The 16017-nt window shown below is 43.8% G+C and overlaps 1 protein-coding gene across 1 annotated transcript; it reads left to right on the top strand.

Moving 5' to 3' along the window:
• The first annotated feature begins 1616 nt into the window (after positions 1 to 1616).
• Positions 1617 to 11779, top strand: LOC149372586 (casein kinase II subunit beta-like). Its single transcript, XM_089567084.1, has 7 exons — positions 1617 to 1751; positions 2130 to 2218; positions 3215 to 3317; positions 3842 to 3957; positions 6121 to 6196; positions 7644 to 7833; positions 10058 to 11779. The coding sequence occupies exons 2-7, from the start codon at positions 2147 to 2149 to the stop codon at positions 10164 to 10166; spliced, it is 666 nt and encodes a 221-aa protein (XP_089423210.1). The 5' UTR covers positions 1617 to 1751; positions 2130 to 2146; the 3' UTR covers positions 10167 to 11779.
• Positions 11780 to 16017: the final 4238 nt, after the last annotated feature.

Below are 16017 nucleotides of genomic sequence, written 5' to 3'. Positions count from 1 at the left end.
GAGGACGTTGCTAACTCATTTTCGCAGCAACCCAAAGACAGAGTGCGCGCTCCCCTGGAGTCCGGCCGTGGGCCGAGTTAGGGCATTAGCGGAATGGAGAGGCGGACCGTCGAGTACTAAACTGTTTTTGATGTACTATATTAGCAGTAATTAAGTAATAAGCAGGACGGGGAGCGCCTCCTTGCTGAAGGATACATCTTGCTCGATTGTTGCTTATTGACATGCTAACCATACTGCTGGCAATGGCGTTTTCTAGCGGCATTCATTTCTTTCGAACTTACTGGCCAATCTGCTCTTTTTAAAGATGTAATGACTGCCGGGAGATGGATGAACATTTTTTCTCGAAGAGCAAAAACGAGAACTTGTCTCCGTTCGTCTGGATGCTCTATCAACTCCCTGAAATCAAAGTTTGTGAACTTTATTGCCAGCTTCTGTTATTTGCAGTTACATTGCATTTTGTTGCATAATGGTATATAATGATGAGAGGGGAGACCCGCTAGAAATACAGGACACTATGATAGACTGTGTGAGAACTTATAAGTATCTAGGTGTATGGCTAAGTGAATGGAAAAAATATCTGCATGGAAGAGCATGAGAGGATTCTGAAGGATAAAGGAAAAAGGAATTCAGACATTATGAAGCATAGAGCACTATGGAACTATAATAGGTATGAGGTGGTTAGAGGGGTACGGAAGGGAATCATGGTACCGGGCCTCACATTTGGAAATGCAGTCTTGTGCATGAAATCAGAAGTACAGTCAAGGCTAGAGGTCAGACAAAGAAGTGTAGGAAGGCTAGCCTTAGGAGCCCATGGGAACACTCCGAATGAGAGAGTCCAGGGAGATATGGGTTGGGCGTCGTTCGAGGTTCGGGAGGCAATCAGCAAACTGAAATATGATCAGAGAGAGGAAACAAGGTGGGCAAAAAAGGTGTACAAGTATCTGTACATGAAAAGTATTAACACAAAATGGACTAATAGAACCCGAAAGTTAAGAACGAAGTATTTACGGGTGAGGGATGGGACGACGCAACAAAATACTAACGTGAAAGCGGAGGTAAAGGAGACGGAAAGAAAGATGTGGAAAGAAAGAATGCAGGAAAAATCGGCGCTACACATAAAAAAAGAGCGATTATTCGATAATTGGCGGGGCAGTTCACTGCTTTTTGAGGCTAGGGCAGGGACTCTGAGAACAGAAGTGGATATTTTGTGCTCTGCTTGTAAAACAGAAACGGAGACCATAGAGCACTTGGTTCTGAGGTCCGCAGAACTCCGCCCAGCCCTCCCAGAGGGGGCAGCAACAGCCATAGAGATAGCGCTGGGTATGCGCTAGGATCACGACCGGCTTTATTACGAAGTAATAATAAAGCCGGTCGTGGCTGGGATTTACTGGGGAGGACGGGCGAGTGGATGGGAAAAGCGTGACATTGACGAAGGGGAGGTTGGAGGATTGGTGGCGGAAATCAAGGAAGGGGTGAATTTGGAGGGGAAAAGGATAGACAGACTAGACATTGTAAGAGCGAAAGGGAAAGAAAGGAAAAATAAAAATAAATTAACGATGGGGGAAGTATAGGCTAGGTGGCGAAAGCTACCGCCCGGTACAAAGGGTAAAGCCATTATCATCCACCCACCTATCCAGGTGGCGCGAGCTGCTGCCCATTCAGCCTAGCGGAGCTGTAGCTGTAGCCACTGTAGCGGAGCGGCGAAGCGCAGAGCGAGCGTTTCTATCGCGGTTAGTTTTTGTTAGAAATCGGTGAGTAGTCGGCTCTTTTTAGAATTCATACGTATTCTGACGTGCAGTTTTAGTGATGATTGTGATCAATATTTTACTTTAAATATTCTTCTCACACATTTGCTTCAATTTTACTCGGGCGCAAACCATTTCGATCCTCGATGACGTTCCGAGTAACCAAAGGTTGAAAATTTTAATATCTGGCTGCTGTATTGAACGTGCTTTGTATTTCTGATTAGCGTGTGATACTTTGGTGGCAGTTTATCGTATTAGTGCACTCTGCATAAGTAGGGGCTGGCGGCTTTACGTAATCGTTCGAATGTGGGACCCGAGTGCATTCGAACAGACATCTCTGCGGTCCCGTTCACAGTGACGTAGTTTCCTTGTAATTCGATTCAGGTAAGCTGTCGGAAACAATGAGCTCTTCCGAGGAAGTGTCATGGATATCATGGTTTTGCGGACTACGCGGGAACGAGTTTTTCTGTGAGGTAAGTTCGCAGCGATTTCGTCAACCTTGGGTTGTCGGCACTAGTGCTAGGGTGGCTCGGAAGGCGGCTAGGGTTGCTTTCTTGTGGTGTCGTCTTCCTTTGGGCCTATCACTCGTATTTCTCGCGAAACGTTTCCTCTTTATTTGGCTGTGCTTTTGAGGTGATTTATTGATACAGTAGCGCCAAGAAGGTAGAGGCATTTTTGTGGTTATTTCGGTAATTTAGCTAGCATATTTGCAAGTGGTTTCCCAGTTGACCATAGAAACAACAAAGAGGTGCTGGGACTTAAAAAATAGAACTTAATGGAGTGAAAGCTTTCATGGTTGTGTCCTATTTTATTTCTCTTTGTGCGTTGTAGATAGCGAGACACCTGTGATTTATCATTTATATATGTTAATTCATTCTTTCAAGTACTATTCATTATCCAGGAGCGACATTGTGGCTTCATGCTGAATTGCACATTGCAGATATGCAGTACTAGTCTCATAATGATTGCAAACCACGAGGGACAAGTTACTCATGTTTTTGGCATTTAGAACGGCTTTAGTAAGCGATGCATGGAATTTTTAATTGAAAATGAACCTTCAGCTATTCATCTGGTGGTGCTTTTCAGTTTTCATTCATTTTGGACAGCAAATGCACTGGCATCTTCCTGACCTGCACAGGGGCTTGTAGCATAATATGGTGTGTGACCTGAAAAAGCAATAAAAAATGGCTTTAAGATTGCTGCTGTCCACACTGCTGTTTATTCAGCAGTCTACCAGTGAAGTGGTGTCACTGTGCTGCCTTTAATAGAGCACTGTTCTGCTACCAGACCAGTTATGGAGTTTGAGCAGTTGTTTCGGTTGTCACAGCCAAAGGCATTTGCTGAGGACATTTAGCAGTTTTCACTTAACAGGTGCCACTTTTCAAGCTGCTGTTAGGTGAACCAGTGCTATTTACAAAAAAATTAAAAATAAACCTTATTTCAGTTTGCTGGTGACGTGCCATTTGCAGGTTGACGAAGACTACATTCAGGACAAGTTTAACCTGACTGGGTTGAGTGAGCAAGTCCCTCATTATAGGCAAGCTCTGGACATGATTCTAGATCTTGAACCAGGTATGTCATTTGAATTCATGGTACACTTGCGTTCTTCTCTTTGTGCACACCATTTTTTTCTTGCGTTCTGCTCCTACTTGAATGTTCTTTCACGTTCCACAGTGTGCTACATATGAAGTAACATCATACTTTCACTTATTTGCTTTGACCTTGTGGTCGGGGCACACAGAGGGCACAGTGTAATTACTGCTAGCATTACTTCACATTTTTCTAGTTATAAAATTGCAGTGTTTCCTTTCAGTCCATATCACAAGGGGTACACATTACTCAGTTTCAACTACGTAAATATTCCCCTTTACCAATGTCACTAGATCGGCATTGTGTCTTATTGTGAAGTCGTAATTGTGTACCTGTTGGCACTGTAATGAGACTTAATTTCTTGCATAAAGGCTGTTTAGTGACTGAACTACTTTTTTGGTAATAACAGGGCTTGTATAGATGAGTGTCATGGCAGTGTTATTGAGGGTGATTACACTGCATAAAACTGACTCATTGCTTTCCTACATAACGCATTGCAACTGTAGATGACGAGCTGGACGACAACCCCAACCAGAGTGATCTGATCGAGCAGGCAGCGGAGATGCTGTACGGTCTCATCCATGCCCGGTACATTCTCACGAACCGGGGCATCGCTCTCATGGTGCGTTCATCAGTTCTGCCTTTGATTGTAATATTGCTGCTTGTTCAGACTTCATAGTTGGGACAAGCTGCTCACTGTATTGTGAACAAAATTCTCTACAATGCAGCTTACACATATTGCAGGTGAAAGGATGCTCATTTTTCCGAAGTATATCCGTGTGAAACATGAGGAAGATGCTTGTGTGTGACAAATTAGAAATCATGGGATCAAACACAGCCACACATCAGTTTTGGACATTCATTTTTTGTGGAATGTAGCTCACCTTATCTTTGTGCACATTTTTCCTGCTGTTATGGCATTGAAAATTACAAAATGCCCAGATGCCAGTTGGGACAGTGCAGCTAATAAAAAATAGACAAGTGTGGTTGCAACGTTTGCTGGAGATACTGCAAGGGAAATCATTATTTTTTATCAGGGTAGAGTAGACGAAATAGAGTGTGCATGTATGTCAGTTTCATAAACCTTTGATGAAGCAGCTGTGAGGCTGGAAGGGCTGCTGCTAGTGCTTGAAGTTAGTTGCAAAAGCTGCTTTTGTTGCAAAAGCTGGGGGGAAGGCCTCTGGGTAGTGTTACTGCATAGTCGCCTGGACTGGTCATCTTTCATTGTTCAGAGCCAAAACTGCACGTGTGCCAGCACCAGTTCCTCTGGTGAATAAAAGGGATCTCATAGTGTTGAACTGAGGCTGATGTTTGTGCAAGCCTTGCCATTGTTGTTCTCAGCATGAATGCATGTGTGGAGTAAAAGAGATTTGTGGCCGCGGCGGTCGAATTTTGAAGGAGCCGAAAGTCTAGAGGCCTGTGTACTGTGCAATGTCAGTGCACGTTAAAGAACCCCAGGTGGTCGGAATTTTCGGAGCCCTCCACTATGGCGTCTCTCATAGCCTTAGTCGCTTTGGGACATTAAACCCCCATGAACCAAACCAGACCTTTCTAATGTGTATAAATTAAGTTGTGTAATAAATTGCACTGTGCATATATCTAGAATGAGAGAGACACAATCTCACTGGAACTGTTGTAAGAAATGGGAGCACTCGTGCCCCTCTTGTAATCCTGCATTCTGAAGCTAAAGTGAAGTTGCCAGTTTTCCAGCTTTTGCAACCAGAAGCAATGGGGCCGCAAGACCATTCCATGCTCTGTTGTACACATGTTAATGTTAAATTTCCACCTTGTAATCAGCTGAATTACGTCAAAAGAGATGAGAGTTGCATTAGAATTTGCTTGGATAATGAATAATGGTTTTGTTTGCAGTACAGTTGTGCCCCGTTTATATGACCCCTATTAATTTGTACAACTGAAGTTGTGTACAGTCTTTCTGGGGTCTAAATTTTTTTAAATGTATTTACACCTCGTTAATATAGGAACTAATTGTCTGGACAATGGACAGGGTGAAAATGCACAGAGTTTATTGGGGACCATGCATTTCTGTTGCGTTAATATGGGCAGTGATGAGAACGTGATCTCAGGTGCCAAACCTGATGTTTTCTTTCTGCTGCTTTGAAAGCAGGACGCCAACAAAAAGCATTGTGAAAGTGCAGATGCCTTAGAGATGGTCCTTTTTTTTTTGTGCATTCATGTTTGGCAAGGTGTACAGTCAGCTTGCCTTATTGTTTGCCATATTGCACGAATTTATGGGAAGAAAACTCTCTCTGCAGGTTGTGCTGTGTTGAAAGGCACATTAAACGGCTGTCAGCCTACACTCACAAGCAGTTCATGGGATGCGAACAGTCATAGTAGGAAACTATCATGTCATGAGACGATATCACACGATATCAGAATAATGCACTTGGGGCTCCCAAGATTTTGTCTAATCTCCACTTCAGTGCCCACCACTGCACATAGAAGCAGATCTTAATTAAAGTGTTTTTCATTGTTTTTTCATGTTTCGTTGACTCGGAAGACCTGTTTTATAGACAACTTTGCTCAAGAGCCAAAGTGTCCTTATTGATTAAGCAAACATACATTCCTGCATTGAAATTATGTCTTCAAAGATCAACTTTTTGTTCTAGTCAGAAATGTTTTTCAATATTTTTGGCTTTAAAAATATGAGTATGCAGTGTTTTATGGTAGTTCGTTTCATTTGAAAAAGAAAACATGTTTGGTTTGCATTTTATTTGAGTGACTGTGTGCTTGATTTCACATTCTTTTTGCCTATGTCGGCTTCCAGATTGAGAAGTACCAGAATGGCGACTTTGGCTACTGTCCACGGGTGTACTGTGAAAGTCAGCAGATGCTTCCTATTGGTGAGTTATTTGAAATTTCGTATTGGGGTCACAGGTGCGCTGCACTTAAATTTATTTTTTCTCTAGCTTTTGTTTGTGATTATACAGTACTTTTCAGTGTGTTCTGCATGCTGGAGAGAGTGATTCCTGATGCATACATTTTAATAGTAAAGCTCTCTCTCTCTCTCCTGCTCTTTTTTTGTTTTTTTGTGAAGCTAAATTTTTTTGTACTCATTGGCTACTTCAAAGCAGCCCGTTGCGGTTACTTGTATCTGAGTGATGAAAGTGATTAACAATGCGAGAGGTGCATTGTGTAATACTGATTGGCAGCAGCTGGTTACATGGATGTAGACAACAAGACAATGTTTGTAGCTTTGCCCATCTGGCTGGGTGTCGTATCATTGCCCATCTCCTTCTGAATATAATCTCTGCTAGCTACTTTAATAGAGAGCAGTGGGCGTGGGGGAAACATTTCATATTTTGACTGCTTAGAATGAGCATAATAAGCGCATATTGTGATGCCATACCAAAAAAAGGCGTTCACTTTTCAAGTGAGTGAGAATGCAGTGATCGCAGAACAGTACACGGTGAATGAGTTAGTCACCATGAATGCATGTACATAACCTTTGTTTTCTTTTTTTTTTTTTGTAGATGCTTTCATGTTAGCCTGCAAGTGGTAGTACTAATGTTTTGTATTAACCGACAACTGCCTAAAGTAGTCACAACTTCTTCACCACAGAGTTCAAAGCATTGCTCATAAATTGGAATTGCATTCTGTCCAGGAATTTTCAAAGCTCTACCATTCCTAAAGTTAGAATCCCCCATTATTGTGTTAATGAGTGGCTGAACCTTTATTTTCTGTGACTAATGAAGCATTATGTTGTGAATACATAGTACTGTTCTGTGAAAGAGGCAAGGACACAACTGAAATTGAGGCAGGTGGCAGTAACAAATGGCACATTTTCTGACCCCGGTCTAAGCCCAAGCTTTTAGGCCGGTCTGAGCCTGTGTAGTGTTCTATTCATTGCATACAGTGGGGAAAATTTCTGATGTTCCAAACGCTCTCCTGCGCCACTACGAATCACATGAAAGCGCAAGCTTTGAAAATTTTGTTGTGGCTGAAGAACTTGCCTGACTGCAGTGGGGTTATACATCAATGTTGACTAGTTTATGATTAGAGGACAGTTTTGCACCAGAGCTTTCTTTCTAAGCAGTAGGAAACCGTGGCACCCATAATGTGCTAAGATCCTCCGAAGGTGGATCCGGAGGTGGATTCTGTCCAGAAGGCTTAAGGGAAGGGTAGCTCTGTGGTATACAATGGCTACCGTAATGATGTTTAAGCTGCCGAACCAAGTGTTTGGTCCTGGACATTTTTCTTAGCTGGTGTCTGCTGCTTTACTTGTACCAGTAGTTGGGGGTGTGTACCCAAACTGAATTTGTGATCCTCTTTCACTTTCTTGGGTGTCAGGTCTGTCGGACGTCCCTGGAGAAGCAATGGTGAAGTCCTACTGCCCCAAGTGCATGGATGTGTATGGGCCCAAATCCTCCCGCCACCACCACACGGATGGTGCCTACTTTGGCACTGGCTTCCCCCACATGCTTTTCATGGTGCACCCCGAATACCGGCCCAAGAGGCCCACCAGTCAGTTTGTGCCTCGGTGAGTACACACTGCATTGTTAGGCGGTGCCCAAATGCTCTGCATAGTTAATTGTTTCTTTCAAGTACTCCCAAAGTACTCCCTTCAGGTATTTCTCTCAAGGGCTCTTCAAGTACACTGCTCAAAATATTCCTTTTAATACTGCCTCAAACATAGTTCAAGTCTCTCGTTGAAGTTCCTTGAGGTTTACATATAGTGTTTAAAAAACTTTTTGCTTAATTTCTGTTCCCTGTCTTGACCACTTTTCCAAGCAGGTTAGTCATGTAGCGTGTCATTTGTGCACTTAGGCAAGCTCTCCTGAACTGTATATTCTGAGCAGCCGAACAGTTCGGTCACTTCTGTTTAGTTTCATACAGACATGATGCAAAAAAAAAAATCAAATCTAGTTAACATAAATCATCCAACCTGTACACATTGGTTAGTAGGAACTCTGGCAGTGCCCCATCCATTAGCATTTATTCCACCCAAGTACATCTTTATAGCCAGTATGTTAATAGTTTCAGCTTCATGATAGTATATGTTACCTCAGCTGCTTTTTGCTACAGTTTTCATTTTTTTTTTTGTAAGGCAGTTTTCTAGTGCCAATGGCAGAAATGTTTTCTAACAGATATTCAGCATTCCCAAAAAGTGTGCTGCATCATATTTCATGATCTGTGATGTTCACTCTGTGTGGTTTTCATCATCGATCAAGCCACTTTCCGCAGACACGCAGTCAGCAGAGCCTAATGTGCTCAAACATGCGGCCATGATGCCCTCCGCGATATAGTCACAGCAGCTCACAGAGGGGTCTTGTTGTCATTCTTGACCGTTGGCAGGTTTCTCTTGAGGCTTCCGTAAATATACACTGCTTTGTACTTTTTTTTTTTGAAGACTTGGCGGTCCACGATTGCTGAAGTTGGAACCCAAAACAAAAACGTGCGACTATCGCTCCCCCCTTTATTTCCCTACGATTTCTCGAAGTTGTTCAAGAATTAGAATGTATGAATCTTCTAGGTAAAGCATGCAAAGTATTTTTGCACTAGCGCTTAAAATGGTGAAATAATCTTAGATTAAAATCACGACGATGTTCAGGCTTCTCCTCACTGCGTTGGAGAATGCAGGGAAACTTGTGACGTCATTATCGCTGGAATTTCAGACGTATGCTGTCTTCGCCTGCTTGCTGATGTGCGTCATCCGATGCCTCCAAACAATGCTTCATGAGCTTCACCTTTGATGGCATTGGTTTTCTTCCATGAAACAACTGTTTCTTCACTGGAAACATAGCGCCATCGTACGTGATGTCATTATTGGGGCCTGTCACTGTGCAGTGCAGAGAAGGCTGAGCGCCGATGCCAATGTATTCGGTGGTTACACCACCATTTGAAATGGTAGTGCAAAATGATTTTGCAGTCTTTACCTGCATGTTTTACACATTCGGCCCTTTTAAACTCATCGAATTCTAAAGCCACTTCAGTTGCCCTTTTAAGCACCAAAAATGTCACCACTGAGCTTTTCCGCACTTCTGTGGTGTAATGAGGAGAAACCTGAACATCTTTGCAGCTTTATTCGGAGATTACGGCACCCCTTTTAGATGCTAGCACAAAGGTACTTGGCATTGTTTATTTAGAAGTTTCATACATTGAAATCTTTGAATTTCATTGAATTTTCAAATACCCGTTCTAGCTTCCTTCTAAAAAAATTGGGGGACACTTAAAAGCTCATCCTTCAAGGGTTATGGCTTGATAGTGTTAACACACACTGTTCTTTGTTCACAAAGACACAATCCATCACAACATAGTAACAGTGCTTCACAGGTTCTGCACTGAGAAATGAAATGAAGACTTTATACTGCTCATGCACCATGTGATGAGGCAGCGGCATACATCAGGTCACGGGTTTTTTTTTCTGTGACTGCTACATGCCAGCGCTGCTATGCCATGGTAAGCAAAGAGGACGGGTTTTTAACCCAAGCCGACGATGCTGGTTTTTCTATGACACAGGACCTTATCGCTATCGCATAAAAATTTAACTTCAATGCAGTGCCTATGCTATTGTCCAGGAGATAGTCATTCTTCAATATATTTTGTTGAACAGTGAAACCCTTCAAGAGAAGCAAGCCTTTTGTGACACGTAAAAGTGCCATTTGTGGCTTTAGAAGGCATATTTCTACCCATCTCTTGACCCAAATTCCTGAGCAGTGCATGTTTCTCAGTAATTTCCCGTCTCTTGCTCTCTCTCTGTGCAGTCTGTATGGCTTCAAGATTCACCCACTGGCCTACCAGCTACAGCAGCAGGTGGCGGCCAACTTCAAGGCCCCCATTCGTAGCATGAACTACGGAAATGGAAAACGTTGAGAAAAATGGGACCGTTGGCCTCCCTGCATTTGCGTCGTTCTCCTTTTTAAAAACGCTCCTCAGTGCCACCACGCTCATTGTCGTTTCCCCCTCCCAGTCCTCTTGTACACTGTGCTGTTCTTTCAATCACTCGGTTCACCTCATGTTGAGAGTTTGCTCCATTCACAAACCTGGCTTTTGTTTCAAAGCTCTTTAACTGTCATCTCAAAGCCATCACATCTTTTGTTTTCCATGCAAGGTCATGGCTGATTATGTAAATGGCTGGGCAATTGTGGCAGTCTCCCTGAGGCGAAAATGTGGTCTTATGCCCAAGCAGTGCCGACAGTGATGAATAGTAGCCGTTTTGGTACCTAAGTAGTCAGGTTTAAGCCATCCTTTGATAAAATTTTCTTCACGCCGTGCACATTGTTCGCTTTCCATGCATGGAAAGGTAAAAAGTTATTGTGTGCGAGGTGACAACTTGTTTTTGTTCTGCCATGGATCCCTGGCACAGACAGCGCTTGCCTTCTTCCACGCCAGTTTTTTATTCTAAATTAAACCACTTTCTAGTGATGCCTTCTGTGATAAAAGATGTAAATGAAGGCTGTAGCTAAGGCATGTTAACCTTGACTGGCTCTGGGCAAAGGCTGAGAGCCAGTATTGGTAGCATTTTAGTGATGTTTACTCTGCATAGGTGAGATCAAGCATTTCTTCCATAAAAGGATGCTGCAGTTTTTGCTCTTGCATAGCTGTCGTGCATGACCACATATGAAAGGACAGTTTGTCCACAAACATTTTGATGTTGGCCATTCTAAGAAGTGTTTCTGTTACAAAAAGGGGAGCGCATACGTAGTCGGTTTGGCCCAAGATTACGTGTTACCACTTATGTGCGCAAGTACTGAATTGGCATGTTATACTTTTGATTTAATTCCAAAACTGTCGTCTGCTCGGTGTCAGCCTTGCTTTCATTTCGAAAACATGGTGGCTGCCATGCTCCACAAAAGTGCTCTTGGACTGCAGCTTCTCTGCATTCAAAGTGGAATCGCCTGCCAGACAAGAAGCACTGTTATTTTGTGTATTACTGTTGTAGCTTTGAAAGTATTGTCCACAGGTGTGCTATGAGCCTGGGTGGGTAAGTTGACCTAAGTTGTGGTTTTAAAGCTTGATGCATTTTCAAGATCAAATAGGCACTTTAAGGATTTCCCTTTTGTACATGTTTTTTTTTATGAGCATGTGATGAGATTTTTGAGTAATGCTGAGCAGTAACTGAGCTCAGTGTTTTGCATATGTGAACATACGTCTGGTTTCATGTGACTTGGGAATTTTGCTGTATGTAGCTTAGAAACTTGATTTGGTGTTTTATTGCTGCATATAAGGTGTGCAGCTTACCTAATGGACATAGGAAACATACAACATGGTGGAGTGCAGCTGTAATTCAAGCCTGCCTTTAGATAGTCATCCAATTCCATTTACCTCTAACACCTGTCTTACCAAATGTGTTGCCTTAATGAACTTTGTCGTCGTGATTTGTTGTATTGACATCTATTGTACAGAGCTTGCCTGTGTGTGGCTGAAAGTGAAAATTGTGGCTTGCTGTTGGGGGTGTGAAAATAAATTTTTGAGTACAAGTCGAATACGAATGTTAAGAAAAAATGGCTTTGAATATTGAGTCGAATATTGGATATTGTTCAGTAAGAAAAAAAATCTCTCAGGAAAAGATTAACAGGCAAATGTTGTTGCCCTCATTTTTCTTTTTCATAGTAGTGTGTGGGTTTTTGCAACTGAAATAAAACTAGGCTGACTCAGCGCCATATACAAAAATGTGATATATGCACAAAAATGTATACTTCGTGATGAGACGGCATAACAGTATGCAACCTGTAATGCGTTCACGCAAAATTAAATTCATGGAATGACACATGACTGGCAACTAATAACATAATGGCTAGTAAAACCTTATTAATTTGAATTTCAGGGGACCGAAAAGAATGGCCGGATTATTCAAAAGTCTATTTATAAAATGCCCCGCTCCGGAAAAAAAAAATTCAGTAGAGACACTTACGACTGCTTACATGCGGGAATGTGGAAGCATTACTGTCCTTGAGTGCTTTGTGTGCACGTAGTGTTTGTAGATGAACTAAAGTTATTTGAATCGTACGTTCTTCCTTGAGATTTGTGGATAGTGATAGCACTCGCTTGTGAGACTGGGAATTGCGTTCTTTTTAGGATGATGTGCGAGACTCCTTTTCCTTTGAGCTGGTACATACACGCTCGTATGACACCACACAGAGTGCTGTGCGATGAATGGTTACATCACAATGTCGTCGGTTCAAATCCCTCTCGCAGGTTAGCCTCCAACTTGACGAGCACATGTAAGCTATATGCAACTGGAAGCTCGCAATTGCCTCACAGTTTTGATATGAATGTCGGGTAAACTGGCGCTACATAGAGGTTGGCGAGTGGCGAGTATATATAGACTAATGACACGTATAGGATTGTCTGAAGTCTGAAGTGGCGGTGCTTGGCTTGCTGTGCGTGTCATGCAGCCGCTTTATGTTGGCACCATATTTTTCTTGGAATCTCTGTGATTGTCTGCACCACCTGCGAGTACACACGCACACGCTGCCGGCTTTTCTTGTAATGGGACTAGTAATGCTTTCACGCTAAAAATGGCACGGCAACGCGGACGTAAGTGAGGGGAAGGCATGTTGGTATCATAACGGTGAGACTGCTTCTGAAATGAAAAAAATAAATGAGCAGCCCTGACAGTCGGAGCTGGGTTCGGACGACCAGCGAATGTGCGGGCTGATAGCCGCCATCTTCGCGGTCTGGCAGCCAAGCTCAGGAACCGAAACTATGCGGCCAAGCTATCTTTTGGCCTGTCGACAGGGGCCCTCCTATAGTCGTGACGCCTGCCGTTGAGCACATTTAAGTAGTGCGGGGTTTGCAATGCACCATGCAATAGGCGGGATTTTTACATGACTGCTTGTTCTCTACTCGCTTGTTCAGAAACCTCATGCAAAGTCCAGCAAGTATGCTTTCCTGCATGTCACAGTTGACCAAAATGAGATTGCGGAGCTCACACTTGGAAAGTGACAGGACGGATGGCACGGGTGTGGCCGTGAAGTATGCACCATATTATGGAAGGTTAAAAGAAAAAAATAGCATGCTTTCTCGTTGCGATTGTTGTTCGCATCAGGTGTCATGTGTGGAATTTCGTAGGAGGTGAAACCTAGCAGCATTGGATTGCGATTGGTCCACGAGATAAATCTTGGAGAAGACAGCGAAGAGGACGCATTTGTATTGTTTTCCTGGCACTTTAAACTCGATCATTGGATAATTTGCTCAGATGGTTTTGCCACGGTCCAATTTATGGTCTGAAAGGTGAAAGTGTTCTATATGCGGGAATTTTTAATATGTACTCGGAAATTCTCGAATATGAGCCAAATATCAAACGTATTCATGTTAAAAATTTTCGCACAACCCTACTTATTGTCAGTTCTGTATGTTTCCATTGAGGGGACCTGTATTGGTTTTTAGTGTCAAGACGAGCTAAAACACATTTTGAGAAAGTAAACAAAATAAAGCCTCATGAGTACAACCATGAGTTTGATCATTGCAGGAGAGGGCTTGGGAGTTCTGTGAAGCAAGCTGTCTGTTGACGTGGCCACAGTGCTACCCTGAACTGTGACATTAGGGAACCAAGTCCATCCTAGATATAATAGATCCAAGGCAGGAAGATTTTTTTTTCAGGGTATGCAAGAGGAGTATAGTGGACTGAGCTTGAGCTATGTTATATATCGGTGCTACTGAGTAGGCTCTGAGGTATTCTGCAGCAGTGGAGGGGTGTTTTTTTTTTCATTAATTTCACCTGTTCACGTCTTCAACCTGTGGCAGATTGGGATTTCAGTGTTTCACCCTGATTTCAAGTGAACATCAGGTTGCTTGGGCAGGTATCAAACCTGCGATCTCGTCTTGGCAGTAGAACGTTGAGCTGCTCATCCTCTTGAGGAGGGAGAAATTTTTTGTGGCAGCTTTTATTGAAGCAGTGTGTTGCTTTTACTGCTTCAGTAATTAAAAATGAGAGTTCTAGAAAGGCTTTTTTGTCATATGTAACGGTTTGCTGTTATTTACCAGGACCATTATGAAAACAGCACAGGGTGTGTCTCACTGATTATACCAGCATTATGTAAGTCGATTGCGGATATATATCGATTTCTCTAATATCGAACTGTGAATATCCCTTTGAAAATCCCATGCTAAAGTATAGCGGTGTTGGCTTTTACCGAACTCCCGTTCAGAGGAACATTCGATATATCAAACTGTTCGGCGTGCCGCTGCAAATGGCGCTTCACCAAATGACGCTCCCGCAATCGCATCGCGCACGGAGCCAAGTAGGCTGCGTGCCCTTGGGCACCTGTAGGCTGCTCTAGCGTCGTAAAACCGCGTGAAGAAGTGAATGTAGGGTGTGCCTGAGGGTGGCCTTCCGCCTGGAGTGCGTATTTTCAACGCGACACTGCTGACGTGCAGGGAAGACGGTGAAGCCAGATTAGGTCACCAAGGCTCACGGCGGTTCCCGCATGGCCCTCTTCGCTGCTGAACGCGACGCAGAAATCAACTGTACCCTAACTTTAATTGAGGTATTATTGCGTGTATAGTGTGCCGGTAACAAAATTAGACCTCTTATGACCGGCGGTGGCTTCTCTCAAAGCCCCGTCCTGTGCGGCTTTGGTGCGTAGTGGGCTAGGCGTGGCGACACCCAGCGAGCGATGTGCTGCCGGTGTGCCGTAGGGCAGCACGTCGATGCAGAAGTGCGCCGCTAGCGTGGGTGCACCGTATTCACGGTTCTGAGCTACAGATGCAGATATGGTTATGTGCTGCCATGTTTTAAATATCGAACTATTTCGCGAGTCCCTTCGAATTCAGCCGCCTCGGTGGTTATGGTGCTCGGCTTCTGACTCGAATGACGCGGGTTCGATCCCGGCTGCGGCGGTCGCATTTCGATGGAGGCAAAATGCTAGAGGTCTGTGTACTCTGCGATCGTAGTGCACGTGTAGGTGCACGTTAAAGAACTCCAAGCGGTCAAATTTTCCGGAGCCCTTCACTGCGGCGTCCCTCGTAGCCTGAATCGCTTTGGGGCGAAACTTTTAAGTTAGATAGATCCGGGATGTTGAAATTTGAAAGTTACAAAACTGATGTTTTACTGCTGACGGTGGTATCGCTGGTTCCGCGTTTTCAGGCATTGCTCCGGTACATTCTGGAAGACTGCAACTCCTCACCAAACGCCGCTTAATTGCTACGGCTGGCGTATAGCTCTCTTCGTTCACTCTCATGACTCGCTTGGTGCAGTTAAAGGGACACTAAGGACAACGCTAGCATTTGTTTTTAGTAAAATCTCATAGTTCGGCATTTTGTGTCTTTGTTGCCGCTTGTCCGACAGCGAAAGGTGCATTTATTGCTGAGAGATTTGGATTCGAAGTTCAAAATCTTTTTCCCGCCGCTACGAGACAAACTCGGGCTCTCTGATGACTAAATAGAAGAGTGACATAAAGTGGCAGAAACGAGGACTCCGTGATTGCAAATCTACTGCTGGCCGGTCGTTGAAGGCCTCTATCAGCCGTCGCCGCTTCGTCTGCGTTTGCACCAGCGTTACGATGGATCCCGATTCCGACCAGGAAGTTCTCGCAAAGAACTGCGGTCTGCATTCAGCGACCTCAACCCCACTCAGCGTGCGATGCTTCTGAGGACTGAGGCGCCGGGTCTGGCAAGGAAAGTTCTAGCACCCAGGAGTTGGCAGCGCGTCGCTGTCACCGCCGAGTAACCGTCACGATTTATGTGTGGCGACTCGTACGTGCGGGCATATTTAAATTCT

The sequence above is a fragment of the Amblyomma mixtum genome, chromosome 1, assembly GCF_055824585.1.
Source record: "Amblyomma mixtum isolate Tamu chromosome 1, ASM5582458v1, whole genome shotgun sequence".
NCBI lineage: Eukaryota > Metazoa > Arthropoda > Arachnida > Ixodida > Ixodidae > Amblyomma > Amblyomma mixtum.
This window is presented reverse-complemented; position numbering and strand designations above follow the sequence as displayed.